The sequence below is a fragment of the Megalobrama amblycephala genome, linkage group LG9 (genome assembly GCF_018812025.1).
Source record: "Megalobrama amblycephala isolate DHTTF-2021 linkage group LG9, ASM1881202v1, whole genome shotgun sequence".
NCBI classification, from domain to species: Eukaryota; Metazoa; Chordata; class Actinopteri; order Cypriniformes; family Xenocyprididae; genus Megalobrama; species Megalobrama amblycephala.
Genome location: NC_063052.1, coordinates 9877053 through 9895611, shown reverse-complemented (window position 1 = coordinate 9895611; position 18559 = coordinate 9877053). Strand labels below are relative to the sequence as shown.

The 18559-nt window shown below is 36.2% G+C and overlaps 1 protein-coding gene across 1 annotated transcript in view; it reads right to left on the bottom strand.

Annotated features, from left to right (window-relative positions):
• phf14 (PHD finger protein 14) overlaps positions 1-18559 on the bottom strand; it is a 110627-nt gene that overhangs the window by 16043 nt on the left and 76025 nt on the right. The window contains exon 17 of the mRNA XM_048201522.1: positions 7470-7587. Within this exon, the coding sequence (XP_048057479.1) occupies positions 7470-7587 (118 nt within the window). The remainder of the gene's footprint in view (positions 1-7469; positions 7588-18559) is intronic.

Below are 18559 nucleotides of genomic sequence, written 5' to 3'. Positions count from 1 at the left end.
CGGGTTCGCCTCATGGCATTTCAAACACACCACAGATCTGTTGAAACGTTTTATCATGAGGGTGAGCCGCGGTGACACGCGGGTGTAAATAAAGCTCAAACAAGCCCCTCTCCACCACCTAACGGGCTCTCGAACTAAAGGCCATCCGTATATTGTGGCAGGACTGTCATTTTATTACCCAAATCAATTCGGCAGGGCTCGGAAGTGACAACAGAGGGATGTGGCCTTCGTTGGCTGGGGGTTATCTGACGTGCGCAGGCAGGGAAATACACAGCCTTCGTAATGAACTCAACTCTTACTAATAAAGCCTTTATTGCCGGGCCACGTATGAACTGATACCGCGTTGGCCCTGTACGCCTGCAAGCTCGTAAACTAATGAAAATGAGCTTTTTCTCACAATCATTTTTTCACGAGGTAGGGAAGGCAAACGCAATTAAGTGATTTAATAACACAAACGTCTCGATGCGACAAATCATCCACCGAGAAACAACTTAAACAACATTTTTTATTAATCAAGACCTTAGAGGCAAAAACCCATTTATGGTGACCTTTAAAAGGCAATGAGTGAGAAAAACGCGGTGAGAGACAGATAACCACACGGCAAGCTCAAGACCATCTCGTATCCTCCAATTGCTCCACCCATGCATTGGTCCCCATGTATAAGAGTTTGGGGTCTACAGTGGGCTGTTCGGGGGGGAGAGCCTATCAATAGGCCCTGTGTTTTAATCGAGAGGCTGAAAAAGAAGATGGCTCCATGAGGTGAGAATCTCTCTCCCGCTAATGCTCTCCGCTCACATCTAGAAGTCTGGAAGGGATAACAAATCGACTCTTCAGTTCCACACTTCTGAACTGCTACTTCTTCATTCAACTGCGGCAAAACCAAAGCACCGCTCTCCTTTAATGTCGACCCCCACAATCTTGCCGAGGAGGAGAATTACAGAAAAAGCTGACTGCATTTTAAGATGGCATTTAAAAAAAACCCATCCGGACCAACCGCAGGTAAAGAGGTTCACAGCATGGCAGATTACAGAACTTAAGTACTTGAACACATTGCTCATTTCTGGAGTGCTCTTTGATTCCCATAATGGAATCTATTATATTTCAAATGGCATCTACGGCCAGAAGACTTTTACCCTTCACACTGACTTTTTGTTTCAAGGGTCAGATACATTTACAGTATGACGATTGTTCAACCAAATATGTTAATGATTTTTAGATGTCTAGAGCTGAATAACCTTAAGATCTTTACTTGAATGTCCACTCTATGACTCATAAAAAAAAATATACACAATTAATTGATTCCTAATGAAATTTTACATAAATCTCATCTGGTAAAGTATAGCGCTAACAATGCCAAGGTCATGGGTTATACTCAGGAAACACATACTGAATTATCTAGGATAAACATGTGGATAAAATGCTAAAAGTGTCAATGTTTTGACGCGTGACTAGACAAAAATCAGAATTTGTGAACATTTGTCAATTCCACAATAACAATTTATGAACTGTATATGAATAATAAAAAATAAAGAATAATACATATTGACTATTAAATATTTATACAGAAATATTAATCACAAATGAATCACACATCAAATTTGCCTGAGAAATTATCCCCAAAAGATAATTTAAAGTCATTGTTGTGCTAAATGAGAAAAGCATCAAATACATTAAAAAAGTAGGTTTAAAAATAAATGTTTTATCTGATTCAACATATAATTTATTACACAAACTTTTAGGCTACAACGACCATGAGGATGAGTAAATGATGACAGAATTTTCATTTTTGGGTGAACTATACATTTAATGTTTTTTTTTTTTATTAATATGGAAATGTTTTTTAAATTTTTTTAATGAAATGATACTCTAAATTAGAAACTAAAACTGCCAGTAGGTGGCGGTAAATATCTTCATTTGATTCGTTCAAATAGCTACGGAAGAGGATTAGGGCCAAGCAATAATAAAAAAATAAAACCATCTCGAGATTAAAGTTGTTACATTTCGAGAAAAAAGTCGAGATAAAATGTTGAGAATAAACTCATTAAATTACGAGAAAAAAACTTGTTAAATTTCGAGTAAAAGGTTGAGATAAAATGTTGAGAATAAACTCATTAAATTATGAGAAAAAGTCGTTAAATTAGGAGAACAAATTCGTTAAATTACAAATTTGTTCTCATAATTTAACAACTTTTTTCTCGTAATTTAATGACTTTATTCTTATAATTTAATGAGTTTATTCTCAACATTTTATCTCGACTTTTTTCTCGAAATTTAACGACATTTTTCTCATAATTTAACAAATTTGTTCTCGTAATTTAACGACTTTTTTCTCGTAATTTAACGACTTTATTCTCAACATTTTTTTTCTCGAAATTTAACAAGTTTTTTTCTTGTAATTTAATGAGTTTATTCTCAACATTTTATCTTGACTTTTTTCTCAAAATTTAACAACTTTAATCTCGAGATGGTTTTATTGTTTTATTATTGCTTGGCCCTAATCCTCTTCCGTAAATAGCTGATTCATTCAGGAATAAAGTAAATGGCTCTCTTTATGAATGAGCCATTGAATCATTGGTTCACCACGATTGATTCGTTTAAAATGCGGATTAATTCAGAAACACTGCTCTGTGATGCTCAGAGATGCACAACAGTTCTGCTCTGGCTTACTGGTAATATTTTTTATAACAAAAAAAAAAGTTAAGATTAAAATGTTAATGTTTTTGCTCATAGAACCCAAACCATAAAATAAAAGGTCACGTGGGAAAAAACAAAAAACAGATTGATATTGGCCATTTGTGGTGTAAACGTAGCCTTGGAGCCAAGAAAAGAAAAGAAGAAGGACAGTGTTCCTGTTTCCTGTTTTGTCATCGCTTCTATACAGTTTAGTTGGAGCAAGCATCTAAAATGATGGTATTAGAAGGAGCAAGAAAAATCCAAAGAGCACAACAGAAAGCCGGTAGCGAGGGTGAGATAAGACAGCAGGTTCTACTAAAACCAAGCACAGCATGTGTGTGTGTCAGAGAAAGAGAGAGAGTTAGAGAGGTATGTGGCCTGGCGTTCGTATGTGTGTGTGTGTGTGTGTGTGTGTGTGTGTGTGTGTGTGTGTGTGTGTGTGTGTGATTAAACAGGATTGTGTCTGGTCTCTGCGAGTCCCCGGGGAGCGGCTGGTCTCACGGCAGGCTGTCACTGAACACATTCTAAAGGCAAAGACTTGTTTAATCCCCGTGGCCCTGGTGCACCTCCCACTGTCTAAAGCTCTTTTCTCTGTCGCCACTCGCCTTCCTTCCATCGCTTTTGTCCTGAACTGCACAGCTCTCATTCTGTAGCAGCAGGTTACCGATCTGCAGCTTTTCTTCAACGCCTTTGACTTATAATAGCCCTATTTACAGGAGATACACAGCACACACAAAGGGGGTCTGCTGCCAGAAACATAATTCTTTATCATTCGATTTTATGAGCAAGACATTTGGCACTTTTACATTTATTAGAAACAAAGGGCTGCTGTGAATAGACTGGGAGATCTTCTATCATAATTTATCAACACATTTGTGAAAAGATGAAAGAAATCTCTGAACATTATTAACCAACTTTTAGCAAACACATACTGAAATTCTTCATATCTTCATATTATCATTTTTTTTGTACATTCATAGTCGTAACACCATGTTTTTTTTCCACATTATTGTAGTAATACAATGTCTTTTTGGATATTTACCATGGCAATCCAATGTTTTTGCACATCGTATTGGAGTAAAATTGTATTTTTTTTTTTATCATATCATGCTTTTATATATATTATCATATCATGCTTTTATATATTTTTTCACATTTACCAATTTAATACCGTTTTTTTCCCACATGATATTTTCCACCATGTTTTCTTGTACATTTACTATAGTAATATGTTTTTGTATGTTTACTATTGTAATGCCATGTTTTTGAATATGGTAATATTCGTATATTGTAGGAATACCATATGTTTTTGTGCATGGTATTGTTTTCTGTACACTAATCATAGTAATACTATGTTTTTGAACATTTACTTTGGTAACATCATGTTTTTGCACATTATTGCAGTAATGTTTTTGCACATGGTAATACTATTTGTGGACATTTACCATGGTAATACTATTTTTTGGGCATTTACTATGGTAATACTGTGTTTTTGGACATAGCATCATGGTAATACCATGCACAGAGACATAGCACTAGCACAATCAACAGTAATCTCAATACTTTAATACAAACCTAGAGAAAAAATAACCCTCAATAAGTAAAAATAGGAACAAATATGACAATTATTTCACTGAGCTATAAAATTAATGTTGATAGCTCAAATAAAACTGCTCTTGGAGAATTAGATATTATATTGAGATCTCTGAGGGTTCGATCATTACATCACAGCCAAGATGGTTACAAGACGTACCATGTTATTATCGTAACTGTTATTACCATAGTGCTACCACCATTTGTCTTTGTGTACATATACAGTAAACGGTATCTGGCAGCATATGCATTTCTCATTCTATCATCATGTTCTCTACTTTAACCTGTTAATTTTAATCCAGAGCAATAATTCCATGTTACTAATTCCGCCATGTAGTTAGACCACCACCATTTTTCATCTTTTACTTTCTCTTCAGCAAACATCAATTAACCCCCATTTTCCACGGCTAGCAGAACTGTCCATTTAAAGATAAATTGAAAAGCAGATTCATTTATTAACTTAATTAGTTTTCCAAGAAGACACATACTGCTTTTGATTGCACTGTAATTCAATGAGAAATAAAAATTAAATGTTTGGGAGAACGTGAATGCACTCGCCAATTTCCAAAAATAATATAAAACAATCACCGTAGGCTAAGGTCTAAGTCAACAGCGCGGATCAACTGGCTTTTAGGGAAAGGAAAACAGGAGCAGCTGCTGATGTGTGGAAGGAAGGAAGGTATATAGGGTTTAAAACAGTGGTTGACATTCACCACTGGTGCTATCGGGACACTTCTGCATCTTCAGACAACATCTGCTTAGCTTTTATCTGTAATTAGCAAAGCCAGGGAGCCGATAAGCCCGTTGAGAGTATTTATAGAATGTGTGGTAAAGATTTTTATTTATTTATTTAATAAATCGTGTCAGAAAATGTTTCGGAGAGAACTGGGGTGCTACTTGAGCACTGAACACTGTGCACTAAACTTGGTGTCCAAATTCAGTCAAGTAAAAAAAAAAAAAAAAAAAAAACTGCAGTAAATCATAAAAATGATGAACTAAAATATTAGAATTTAAATTAAATTATAAACTTATATAAAAAGGTAACATTATTTTACAGTGTTATTGTTACAAATTTGATATGTACTTGCTATAGTAATAACAGTACATTATGCATAATTACAAGAAACTAACCCTAAACCACGCCCTAACCCTAAAGTGTGGATGCTGTTAATTAATATTAGTCAGTACTTATTAGTTTAATTACACTGTAACAATGACACCTTAAAATACTGTAAAGTGTAACCTAAACAAATTATATTTAATAATTGAATAAACAATTTTTAACACAAGCTATTCATGTATTTTTGAAGTGTCTGCCACCAAGAGCAAATCACAATTTAGTCTTACATTAGCATGTTACCAAGCTAACGGCACAGCAATAAGTGTAAAAATACATAGCAACAGTTTCATAAACTTAGCCACTATGTTAAGACTGTGTCTAAAGAATTAGTTTGACCAACTAGCAGTTAACCAAGGGGTAATCTGTCTTACTTTTCCAATTCAAACAAGACTGATCTATCTTTTTAGGTAACTGACTTTAAAGGCATCAAAATTATTTAAATATGTTCCTTGAGGTTCACTTATGATGTTAATACACACACACACACACACACACACACACACACACACAAAATACATATGCAGAAAAAATATATTATTTTCAACCTTCTGACCCTCTGTCTGAAATTATATGTTTTCAAGGCATGGCTCATTTAAAGGGTTAGTTCACCCAAAAATGAAAATTATATCATTTATTACTCACACTCATGTCCTTCTGCATCTGTAAGACCTTCGTTCATCTTCGGAACACAAATTAAGATATTTTTGATGAAATCCGACGGCTCAGTGAGGCCTGCATTGCCAGCAAGTTAAATTACACTTTCAGTGCCCAGAAAGCTACTAAAAACATATTTAAAACAGTTCATGTGACTACAGTAGTTCTTCTATCTTATTATTATAAAGCGACGAGAATACTTTTCGCAAAGCTTCAAAGCAGTGTTTTGAAATCGGCCATCACTAGATATTGTTGAAAAGTCGTTATTTTGTTTTTTGGCGCACAAAAAGTATTCTCGTCGCTTTATAATATTAAATTTGAACCACTGTACTCACATGAATATAAATATGTCTTTAGTAGCTTTCTGGGCATTGAAAGTGTTAATTGTCTTGCTGTCAATGCAGGCCCCACTGAGCCATCGGATTTCATCAAAAATATCTTAATTTGTGTTCCGAAGATGAACGAAGGTCTTACGGGTGTAGAACGACATGAGGGTGAGTAATAAATGACATTATTTTCATTTTTGGGTGAACTAACCTTTTAAGGCTTGTCAGTAAACGGCCACTGTTATAATTGGCTTCCATTGGAATCAGTATATCAGTGCCCACTCACTGTTGCACGTAAGTGTTTTGAAAACATTATCCATATAAAACCATCATCTACAGATCATCTAACGTCATCTTATTCTCCAATGCGATCTGGGATGCCATTAAGATAAACCATCCACTTGTTTCTGAAGCCCGTACATTGATGCAAACAAGTCGTTAAAATGGACGTGTCAAAGCGAACAATCTTTCATTCTTCAATTTGTCCTGTTGTCGACACTTGAGTGCATGGAGTATGTCAGAAACTGAACGCGCTTTTGTATACTGTATCCAGCGTAGACAGCGTCAGTGATTATAAAGGGTTCTATTTGCCTTTAACATCACGCAATGCTCACATCTAGTGTAGGCGAATGTCTGCCATTAAGTGACTGAATGCTAGTGGGCGGGGTCTATGGTGTGATGATGTATAACTTTTCATCGATGTTTAGCTCTGGAGGCAGGCATGTGCAAACGTATTTGCCTGTGCGATGCCACAGATCCCGCATTATATCAAAACCAGCTGTTTTTGGAGCTTGATAAAATATATGCATTGTTTATAATGAGGAGGACGATTTAAGCTATGAAACTTGCAGGATAATGGTGCAAAGACCTCTTATATGTCAAAGGATCAAGGCTAATTTGATTTCTCATGTCATGACCCCTTTATAAAATTTAAATGACTAACTATGCAACCAGCCACAGAAAATTCAAAATCCCTCTAAAGCCAGCCAACAGACCAGCCTGAACAGGTTGGAAGACTAGCTAAGACCAGAAAGCCAACATAGGCTGGTTATTTTATTTTTTTTTTATTTTTTTTGCATAGGGTGAATTCTGTTGACTCTCACCTTTGATGAGGATGTGTCACATTCCTGACAGATCCATCCATAGCCGGTTTGTTTGGGCGACTTCTTCAGGGGAGGGTCCAGACAGCCGAAGTGGTAACAGAGCTGACACTCATCACACCTATGAGGAAAACAGGCAGCATATCAGCAGCGAGAATACATTAAAATGCATCTGCGGTGCCGTCGAGCGCTCGCACACACGCAGTCCTGCTTATACCCTGCCAGGAGGCCAGTATGGCCCTAACCAGGCAGGTATGATAGATGGTGACAGAGCCATTTGCTGTCAGGTAACAGATGCTTAATAGATTCAAAACACATTGGCACACAACCTCTCACACGGCCTTGTACAGCCACCATAAAACACGCTGCTCGATTGGTCCTGCTGAAATGAGTTTCAGCTCATCGTGTCGATAAATCTCTATAGGATTTTTATTCCAGAGTCAAGGTGTCAAAAAAGACACTGAGATTCTGTCCTTAGTTATAGGTCTGCTCAACCACCATCTCCAGCCATCCGATTTTACATAAACCGTAAAAGACCTCCATCTTGCTTCGATTTTTATGCTATTTCTGTAGCTGCTGTAAGTGCTGTGCTGAATATTGTTCCTCAAAACAAAATGCAACATCATCAGAAGCATTCAGGGACATTTCACATTAGTGTCAAAATATATATTAATTACATTATATACAGTGAATAATTAATCAAATTAACTGCAAATAATCATATATACATCAGTATTTTCAAATTAGTATCTCAAGAGGTTCAAATTGTTGAACCATTTGGTAACAAAGTAATAAAGTAATAGTAGTTGCTTATTAGCTTGCATATTACTAATATATTGGCTGTTTATTAGTACTTATAAAGCACATACTAATGCCTTATTCTGCATGATCATATTCTACATCCCTTAATCCTACCCAATACATAAACTAAACAACTGCCTTACTATTAATAAGTAGTAATTAGGAGTTTATTGAGGCAAAAGACATAGTTAATAGTGGGAATTAGTCAATAATGGGAATTGGACCCTAAACTAAAGTATGACCAAATATATATTAGTATATGTAGAGAACAACATTAACTAAAAGCATTGTTCATTGTTGGTTCATTATAGTTAAAGGGTTAGTACACCCAAACATGAAAATAATGTAATTTATTACTCACCCTCATGTCGTTCTACACCCGTAAAGCCTTCATTCATCTTCGGAAAACAAATTAAGATATTGTTGATGAAATCTGATGGCTCAGTGAGGCCTCTATAGACAGCAATGCCATTGTAACTCTCAAGATCCAAAAAGGTACTAGAAACACATTTAAAACAGTTAATGTGAGTTCAGTGGTTCTACCTTAATATTAAAAAGCGATGAGAATACTTTTTGTGCACTAAGAAAACAAAATAACGACTTTTCAACAATATAGTGATGGGCCGATTTCAAAACACTGCTTCGGAGCTTTACGAATTGAATCACTGATTCGGATCTCCTATCAAAAGGCTAAACTGCTGAAATCACGTGACTTTGACGCTCCGAATCACTGATCCGATTCGTAAAGCTCCGAAGCAGTGTTTTAAAATCGGCCCATCACTATATTGTTGAAAAGTCGTTATTTTGTTTTTTGGCGCACAAAAACTACTCTTGTCGCTTCATAACATTAAGGTAGAACCACTGAACTCACATGAACTGATTTAAATATGTTTTTAGTACCTTTATGGATCTTGAGAGTTACAATGGCATTGCTGTCTATAGAGGCCTCACTGAGCCATCAGATTTCATCAAAATATCTTAATTTACGGGTGTAGAACGACATGAGGGTGAGAAATTAATGACATTTTTTTCATTTTTGGGTGAACTAACCCTTTAATGTATGAAACTAATATTAAAGAATTTGAACCTTATTGTAAAGTGTACAAACCTGATTCCAAAAAAGTTGGGACACTGTACAAATTGTGAATAAAAAAGGAATGCAATAATTTACAAATCTCAAAAACTATTTTATTCACAATAGAATATAGATAACATATCAAATGTTGAAAGTGAGACATTCTGAAATGTTATGCCAAATATTGGCTCATTTTGGATTTCATGAGAGTTACACTTTCCAAAAAAGATGGGACAGGTAGCAATAAGAGGCCGGAAAAGTTAAATGTACATAAGGAACAGCTGGAGGACCAATTTGCAACTTATTAGGTCAATTGGCAACATGATTGGGTATAAAAAGAGCCTCTCAGAGTGGCATTGTCTCTCAGAAGTCAAGATGGGCAGAGGATCACCAATTCCCCCAATGCTGCGGCAAAAAATAGTGGAGCAATATCAGAAAGGAGTTTCTCAGAGAAAAATTGCAAAGAGTTTGAAGTTATCATCATCTACAGTGCATAATATCATCCAAAGATTCTGGAACAATCTCTGTGCGTAAGGGTCAAGGCCGGAAAACCATACTGGATGCCCGTGATCTTCGGGCCCTTAGACGGCACTGCATCACATAACAGGAATGCTACTGTAATGGAAATCACAACATGGGCTCAGGAATACTTCCAGAAAACATTGTCGGTGAACACAATCCACCGTGCCATTCGCCGTTGCCGGCTAAAACTCTATGGGTCAAAAATTAAGCCATATCTAAACATGATCCAGAAGCACAGCCATTTTCTCTGGGCCAAGGCTCATTTAAAATGGACTGTGGCAAAGTGGAAAACTGTTCTGTGGTCAGACAAATCAAAATTTGAAGTTCTTTTTGGAAAACTGGGACGCCATGTCATCCGGACTAAAGAGGACAAGGACAACCCAAGTTGTTATCAGCGCTCAGTTCAGAAGCCTGCATCTCTGATGGTATGGGGTTGCATGAGTGCGTGTGGCATGGGCAGCTTACACATCTGGAAAGGCACCATCAATGCTGAAAGGTATATCCAATTTCTAGAACAACATATGCTCCCATCCAGACGTCGTCTCTTTCAGGGAAGACCTTGCATTTTCCAACATGACAATGCCAGACCACATACTGCATCAATTACAACATCATGGCTGCGTAGAAGAAGGATCCGGGTACTGAAATGGCCAGACTGCAGTCCAGATCTTTCACCCATAGAAAACATTTAGCGCATCATAAAGAGGAAGATGCGACAAAGAAGACCTAAGACAGTTGAGCAACTAAGCCTGTATTAGACAAGAATGGGACAACATTCCTATTCCTAAACTTGAGCAACTTGTCTCCTCAGTCCCCAGATGTTTGCAGACTGTTATAAAAAGAAGAGGGGATGCCACACAGTGGTAAACATGGCCTTGTCCCAACTTTTTTGAGATGTGTTGATGCCATGAAATTTAAAATCAACTTATTTTTCCCTTAAAATGATACATTTTCTCAATATAAAAATTTGATATGTCATCTATGTTGTATTCTGAATAAAACATAGAAATTTGAAACTTCCATCATTGCATTCTGTTTTTATTCACAATTTGTACAGTGTCCCAACTTTTTTGGAATCGGGTTTGTAACAAAAAATCCTTATGAGATTTAAATTTGACTAAATAAATAAATAAATGCACCAATTTTTTTTTTTATTACTTTTTATAATTAACTGCAATAAATTAACATTAAAATGACAGCTATAAAAACATTAAATATATCTATATTCATAAGACTACTGTAAGAAACACAAAGTGCATGAAGTTCGGCTCTTATTTAACATTCATTAGGTGCATCTGCTGAAGACCCACATGCCCTTCACCCTGCAGTCCATGCTCTCCTCTCCTTCCTGTCCATAATTAACTAATTATGTTGTAATCAATATAGTAGATTCTGATTTGGCAATGTAAATCAGATAAAGCCGATAAGAGCCGGGGAGGTCAATAGGCCCAATCCCCATCCTCGTCTCCATTACGGGATGGGGGGCACGACGGTCTTATCAGTGAGCCGGCAGGATAAGGTGATAGAAAAAGACAGGGACAGACGCCATATTTTATCTGCCAGGTGAACGAGCGGGAACACTGAGACTTTTGCAGAGGCAGGGTTGTTCTTGGTGTCACCGAACCTGATGCTGTGTGACATGGAAGCCCTTTTCAAACTCAGGCCCATCACAGACTTCAAATGCTAATTAAAGGACTGGACGGGGATGCGGTTCAGTGCTAATGAGCAGAGAGTCTCATGCCGAAGACACGTGTACACCTTCTGTCAACACCGAACTGCTAGAACACAGCATATAATGGCTAACCTGATAACATTAATGTAGATTTCTGGTCATTAGTACTGTGTATCATTGAGAGAGTGCAAAAAGGTCAAACGCACAACTGATTTCTGCTTTATTAGCCGCATTTATTAAAGAAATACGATGACAGAAACACCAAAAACTAACGTGCATTGATGTTCAACAGGTTTGCACACCATTAAGACTGATTGAAGATCAAAAAGCTAGCAATGATGCCTGCTGCTAATATCCACAGAACCAAACAGAACATTTTACACAGTTTCTCATCAAGCAACCAAATAAACTTCTCAAGTCTTAAGGGAGCACTTCAAGGTGCCTTTGCAAAAGGGAATGTGCCACCTGTGGTTACCATGCCAACCCACTATTATCCCTGACAGAGTAACAGGGCAGTCAAAGACAAACGCATTTAGGGTGTTTATATAGGCATGTTCACACAGCAGCAGAATATGGTTGTCAGTCCTGTATTTGAGTCGTTAATACGGTTGTGTTCACACACGTATTCCATAACTGAACTCACACCAGTAAATTTTTAGGACTCACAACCGCATTCTTGGAAACTCACACTGTGTGAACGGAACCAGTGTGGTGACAAATTGGGTCCCCCCCGAAATCGGGTCTCTATTAGGACCCTACGCAATCTCATTGGTTCAAATTAGTACTTTTATTAGGTACTCTCATTATTAGGTACTTACGATAAATGCTGTTTTAACTACGTTATAATGACCGTTTATGTCTGTATTAGTTAGCTTATGCACTAGCATAGCGTACAGATACCTGATTTGCCTGATAGCGTAGTTTATACACGCATTTGCAATTATCCTACATGTATTCACAATCATCTTTAATGTATTTATGTGTTAAATTAAGTGTTAAATGTCCAAATATTTCAGTTATAAATAAAACAAATGAATTATGTTCAATTATTCACTTAAAGGAGTAGTCCACTTTTAAATACACTTTTCCTGATACATTTACTCACCCCCATGTCATCCATGTCTTTCTTTCGTCAGTCGAAAAGAAATTAAGGTTTTTGATGAAAACATTCCAGGATTATTCTTCTTATAGTGTATTTCAATGGCTACCAACAGGTTGATGGTCCATATTACAGTTTCAGTGCAGCTTCAAGGGCTTTAAACGATACCAGATGAGTAATAAGGGTCTTATCTAGCAAAACGATCGGTCATTTTCAAAAAAAATACAACCGTTTATGCTTTATAAACAAAATATCGCCTTGAATGTACTTTCCACTTCCGCATTCTTCATAACGCTTAAGCCGAATGTCCTACGCCTTCCCTATTCAATTTATGGAAAAAAAACGAAACTGGCGCCGCGTTCGTTCCGTAAGTAGAATAGGTTAAGAATAGGCATAAACGGTTGTATTTTTTTCGAAAATGACCGATCGTTTCGCTAGATAAGACACTTATTACTCATCTGGTATCGTTTAAAGCCTTTGAAGCTGCACTGAAACTGTAATATGGACCTTCAACCTGTTGGTAGCCATTGAAATACACTATAAGGAGAATAATCCTGGAATGTTTTCATCAAAAACCTTCATTTCTTTTCGACTGACGAAAGAAAGACATGAACATCTTGGATGACATGGGGGTGAGTAAATTTATCAGGAAAAGTGTATTTAAAAGTGGACTTATCCTTTAACAGACATTTATTATTATTATTTATTAATTAACAGTTAATCATGTGTAAAAAAGTACATTCAATTGGCTTTATTATGCACTAATTTGTTTTCTTACGCACTATATAGTAAGCTATATGCGTATTTTAAATTAATATCATTCGTATATACTCAGGATAATCATGAACTGACAGTTTGTGGAGACCCAATTTCGAGGAAGGACCTGTCATCGACACCGGACTTAAGCAGCACAACTGTTTTTCGAGACTTTGAGACTCACATCTGTAAGTAAACGTGGTTGTCAATCCCAAAAACTGACAGTGTGAACGTAGCATTACATTAAATGGAAAAACAGCAAATACAGGTAATTCAGAAATCATCATGATTATTAAAAAATATAGGCTAGCAAATCTTTGAGCATAAAACAGTTTGGGGTCAGAAAGATTTTTTCGAAAGAAATTAATACTTTTATTCCGCAAGGATGCATTAAATTGCTCAAAATTTATTATTATTATTATTATTATTTATTTATTATTTTTTTTTTTTACTTTTTATTCATTAAAGGACCCTGAAAAATGTATCATGGTTCCCACAAAATATATTAAGCAGCATAAAGGTTTTCAACATAACAATATACTGCTGTTTTTACTGTGTTGTGGTCAAAGAAGTGCAGCCTTGGTGAGCATAAGAGACTTTTTATACGTTTTACCCAATTTAGGGAACTTATGGAAAGGTTTTACATGACAAGCATTAGCGTAATTAACATATAACAGCCCAATATTACATATTACAATGCTTATTCAATATTCAGCTACTTACATTTACATTACAACATGGCCTATTCTGATGAAAGTGACAATATCAAAAACATCCTATTTAATTCAAATAGTCAGTAATAAGATGGAAATGTGTAAAATACATGTAAAATATGACCTTCCACTTATATGGAAATAGTTGTGTTTGATTAAAGTGAATCATATTGACAATATAATTCTTGTGTGACATGAGAAAAATATAAAATGTGTTAATTTTCCTCAACAAACACACACCTCATCTCTTTATCCAACATGAGTCAATTCACAAGCTCATTTAACCGGTGCATACTGCTTGTGCTTCAGCATGCACGGTTTCTTCCTGTTTCTAATCCATATATTTATTGTGACAGAGCAATGAGAAAATGGCTTGCCCTCGGCGACAGACTGTCAACTCGAAGCTGCCTCCATTACATGATCTTCCTCTGAAGAGAGAGAGAGTGGGGAAAGCGGAAAAAAATCTTCTACAGAAAGATTCCCAGAATTTTGCTCGCTTCCCATTATACCTTGAAATAATGGCTGCCTTTCACTTGTTAGTGGAACAGTTAACAAGAACGAATGCCCTTCTGTTTTATTATTTTGTACATAAAAGAGCAGTTAAATGAGCCAAACAGTTAACATGAACTGATCTCGCATGAAACATTTGGGTTTTGAGAACTATGTGTAGTGTAATTAGATAGTCTAGCTAATCTCTTTATCTAACTGCCAATTTAAATCTTATCTAAATAACATTTATGTATTTTTTCCTATTAAAGGAATGTTCTAGGTTCAAAATGTGCATGTGGCATAATGTTAATTAGTTTATTAATTCATTTTGACTCAACCTTCGTTTTTTAAAATAAATAAATAAAAATAAAGCAAAATTAATGTAAGGCACCTGTAATGAAGTAAATGGGTCCAATTTTTTTACAAGCACAAACGTGAAATATAATTTTATAAAAGCACTTTAATGTTTCTGTTATAATGTGTATTATTGCTGTAATATGCCATTATATTTTCATCGTAAAAAAGTTGTAAATTTGAATATAATTAATATATCACACACAAAAATGTTAGTGCATAATTTTTTCTCATTAAAATAATTTTAACACGCATATTGTTTGCATTGTGTGGCTAGAGTATTGAAACAGTGAGTTTTGCGACATTACAGAGTTCACACTGTTACTTCGTCACATAGCAACAAAGTTGTAAAACTTTATATGACAGAAAATGTTAGTAAGTGATTTTTTCCCCCACACTAGAATCATGTAAACACACATACTGTTTACATCTTGTGGTAATACTATTGAAACAGTGAGTATTACAGATTCACTTCCATTGTAAGTGCCTCACTGTTAAGACTCGTTCACACCAAAGACGATAACTGTAACGATAATGAAAAAGCTAGTTCTAAAAATCATTCTAATTATAAAAGAATATCAGAGTCCACACCACAACTATAGCAATAACGGCAGAGAGAAACAATATCATTGGAATCACTTTCAGAACGATTTTTTCCGGCTGATGAATAATAAAAACATTGACAGCCAATCAGAATCCATGCCGCTTTAAAGAGCTCGAGCATTTAAAGCGGCAGATGACAAAACAGCAGTGTGTACTTAGAATAAACAGAGCGATATCGTCCACTGGTGTGAATGCTAATAGAGTTATCTTTATAGTTATCGTTCTTGGTGTGAACAGGCCTTAACCCAGATTTTTGCCTTTTTTTGTGTGTGTGGAAAAATTTTGGTGCTAATCAACCTTATGCCACAAATGCTACCGATTAAGCTTAACTTGTATTAAAATCGGAATAATCCTTAAAGGGATAGTTCAACCTAAAATTAAAAGTCATATTATTCAAATGTGAAATTTAATGTATTATTTAATGAAAATTCTGACCATGGCCGCTGGTCTTCTCTGCATGGTAGAGTTGTCAAAATTACCTAGTCGGTACTGAAGTTTTAAAAATGTGACGCTTTGAGCGCTATTGAGCAGATTTGTAAACACCTCTTATTGGCCATTGTGTTGACGCACTCATCAGATATGTCTGTGATTGGCTTCAATGATCAATGCTGTAAAAACGTTGTAAATAGAGTACCTCAGGGATGACGCGTTTTTGTAGGCCAACCCGGAAGTTAGTGGCGCACGGGTTCCCTCGGTTGAAAGCCTATGCATTTTTCCCACAGACTTTTGGAAAATCACAGAAAATAAGCTCTGTGTTTAACAAAGGGTTATGACACTTACACGTTTTGTCTATCAAGATAATCTTTACAAGTTAACACAGCATTTATAGATTTTGAAGCCTAAATAAAGTCGTCAGATATAAAAAGCTAACAGTAGGCTATAAACGGACTACAGCACACCATGGTCGCGGATCAACGTCGTCACCACCAAGCTTCCTCAAACTGTCACGGTTCATGAATCCGCTGTCTCATTCTGGTGTCTGTGTGTTCTGTAAAAATCAACGTTAATTACACCTGCCTATATAACGCCTTGTCTTTCGTCTCTTGTTTGTCAGATCGTTGTTTGGAGTCCTGGTGTTGTTGTCTCGTGTTTGCTGTGTTGTTTGTTCCTTGGACTGGATTTCTCGTCGTTGTTTCCTGTTCCCTGTTTCCTCGTTTGGATTGTTCTCTGGATTTCACCCACGGATTACACAGCACTGTTTCACGGACGCACTTCACCAGTCTTAATAAAAGAGATTAACTTGCTATTGCATCCGTCATTATTTACGTGACACAAACTTTATTTAAAAAACAACGTTATTTAAAAACATGTTCGCTGATTATGATCTGTGCTGTTATGAATACTTATCCACTTTTTCATGAGAAATGCTGTCCAAATGTCCTGTTTATCATGATGACGTCTAAAGTCCCCGCCAAAGGAAGTAGTCCCTTTTAGCAATTTGTTAGCAACTGCCATTTTTAAGACACAGTAAAGGTTTAAAAAATCACAAGCGGGTTATAACTGGTGTGTTTTATGTCATAGATCAAAACGTGAAAGTATTTAGAGGCTTTGTTAACCACAGACCTTATTTCAGGCGATTTAGCAAAAACCCATTCAAAAAACCCATAGACTTTACGGCGTTGGAACTGGAAGTCCTAAAATGCTAACTCGCTTCTGGGTTTTGCCTACAAAAAAAAAATCCCAGTAAAATTTACGGTAAAAAAACGGCAGCTGTGGTTGCCAGAATTTTACCGTAAAAAATACGGTAGATACATCTAATAATTTAACAACATTAGATGTAACATAAAACCCTAATGTACATAACTGATTAGAAAAAAAATGTGAAAAACTAAGAAGAAACAGAGTTATTTCAACGAAAATATATTAAATGTGAAGTGTCACGCAGGGAATTGTGGGGTTTTTCACTGTAAATTTTACAATGAATTATTATTTTCACTTCCAAAAACTATGAATTTAACGGTATTTTACCGTAAAATTACATTAAATGTACCGTTAGATCTATTACAGTTATTCACCGTATATTGTACGTCAACTTTCTGTAAACCAATTAACAGTTTTTCACCGCAGCATTTTTACAGTCTTTTACTGTTAAAATCACGGTCATTTTTTACAGTGTATAGTCCTCCTCAGTGAAGCTCTTCACCAAGCACTTACACATAGACTCCTGCTTTCAAATGCTCCCGCTTTCAAATTCAAATAGTTCCGTGTGCTTTCAAACTTTGTCGTGCGTTGATCATTGTAGCCAATCACAGACATATCCGACGAGCGCGTGAACACAATGGCCAATCAGAGGTGTTTGCAAATTCGTTCAACAGCGCTCAAAGCGTCACATTTTTAAGATTTCAGTACCGATAGGTACCAAAGTTGGTACTTTTGACAACTCTACTGCATAGCTATTAAATGTGCGAGTTTGTGTGACTCTATTAGTGCCGCAGCTCACTCCGTCTCACCCAGAAAGAGCACGGCTACGCAACGTGCGCCCTTGTGTAACTGTTAGCACAGCCGTTCATTCTGTCTCACCCAGAAAAAGCACACAAGTTGTGAGAAATCAAGATTAACAAAAACGTGACATGAAATACAATCCATGTACCTTCTTCTCTGAGGCGAATATATATCCGTTGTGTTCGTCGTAACAAGAAGTTATCGGCTTCACATCTGTCAACTGTCAATTATGAAAACAACAGACAAACAGCAGATATTTAACTCAGTGAAGAAAGTACAAAGATACTTGTTAGGGATTTTCAGGCCTTGTGTTTTTTGTTATTCTTGATTTCTCACAACTTGTGTGCTTTTTCTGGGTGAGACAGAACAGAGTTACACAAGGGCGCATGTTGTGTAGCCGTGCACACAAGACCAATGGCCAAGGTCAGGATTTTCATTAAATAATACATTACATTTCATATCATATGTCACCCAGAACACTTGGAATATACAAAACGTGTCACATGGGATCATTCTGTGATACTTTTGTGTTTTTTAAAAAGCTTGATGCTGGTGGCTATTCACTGC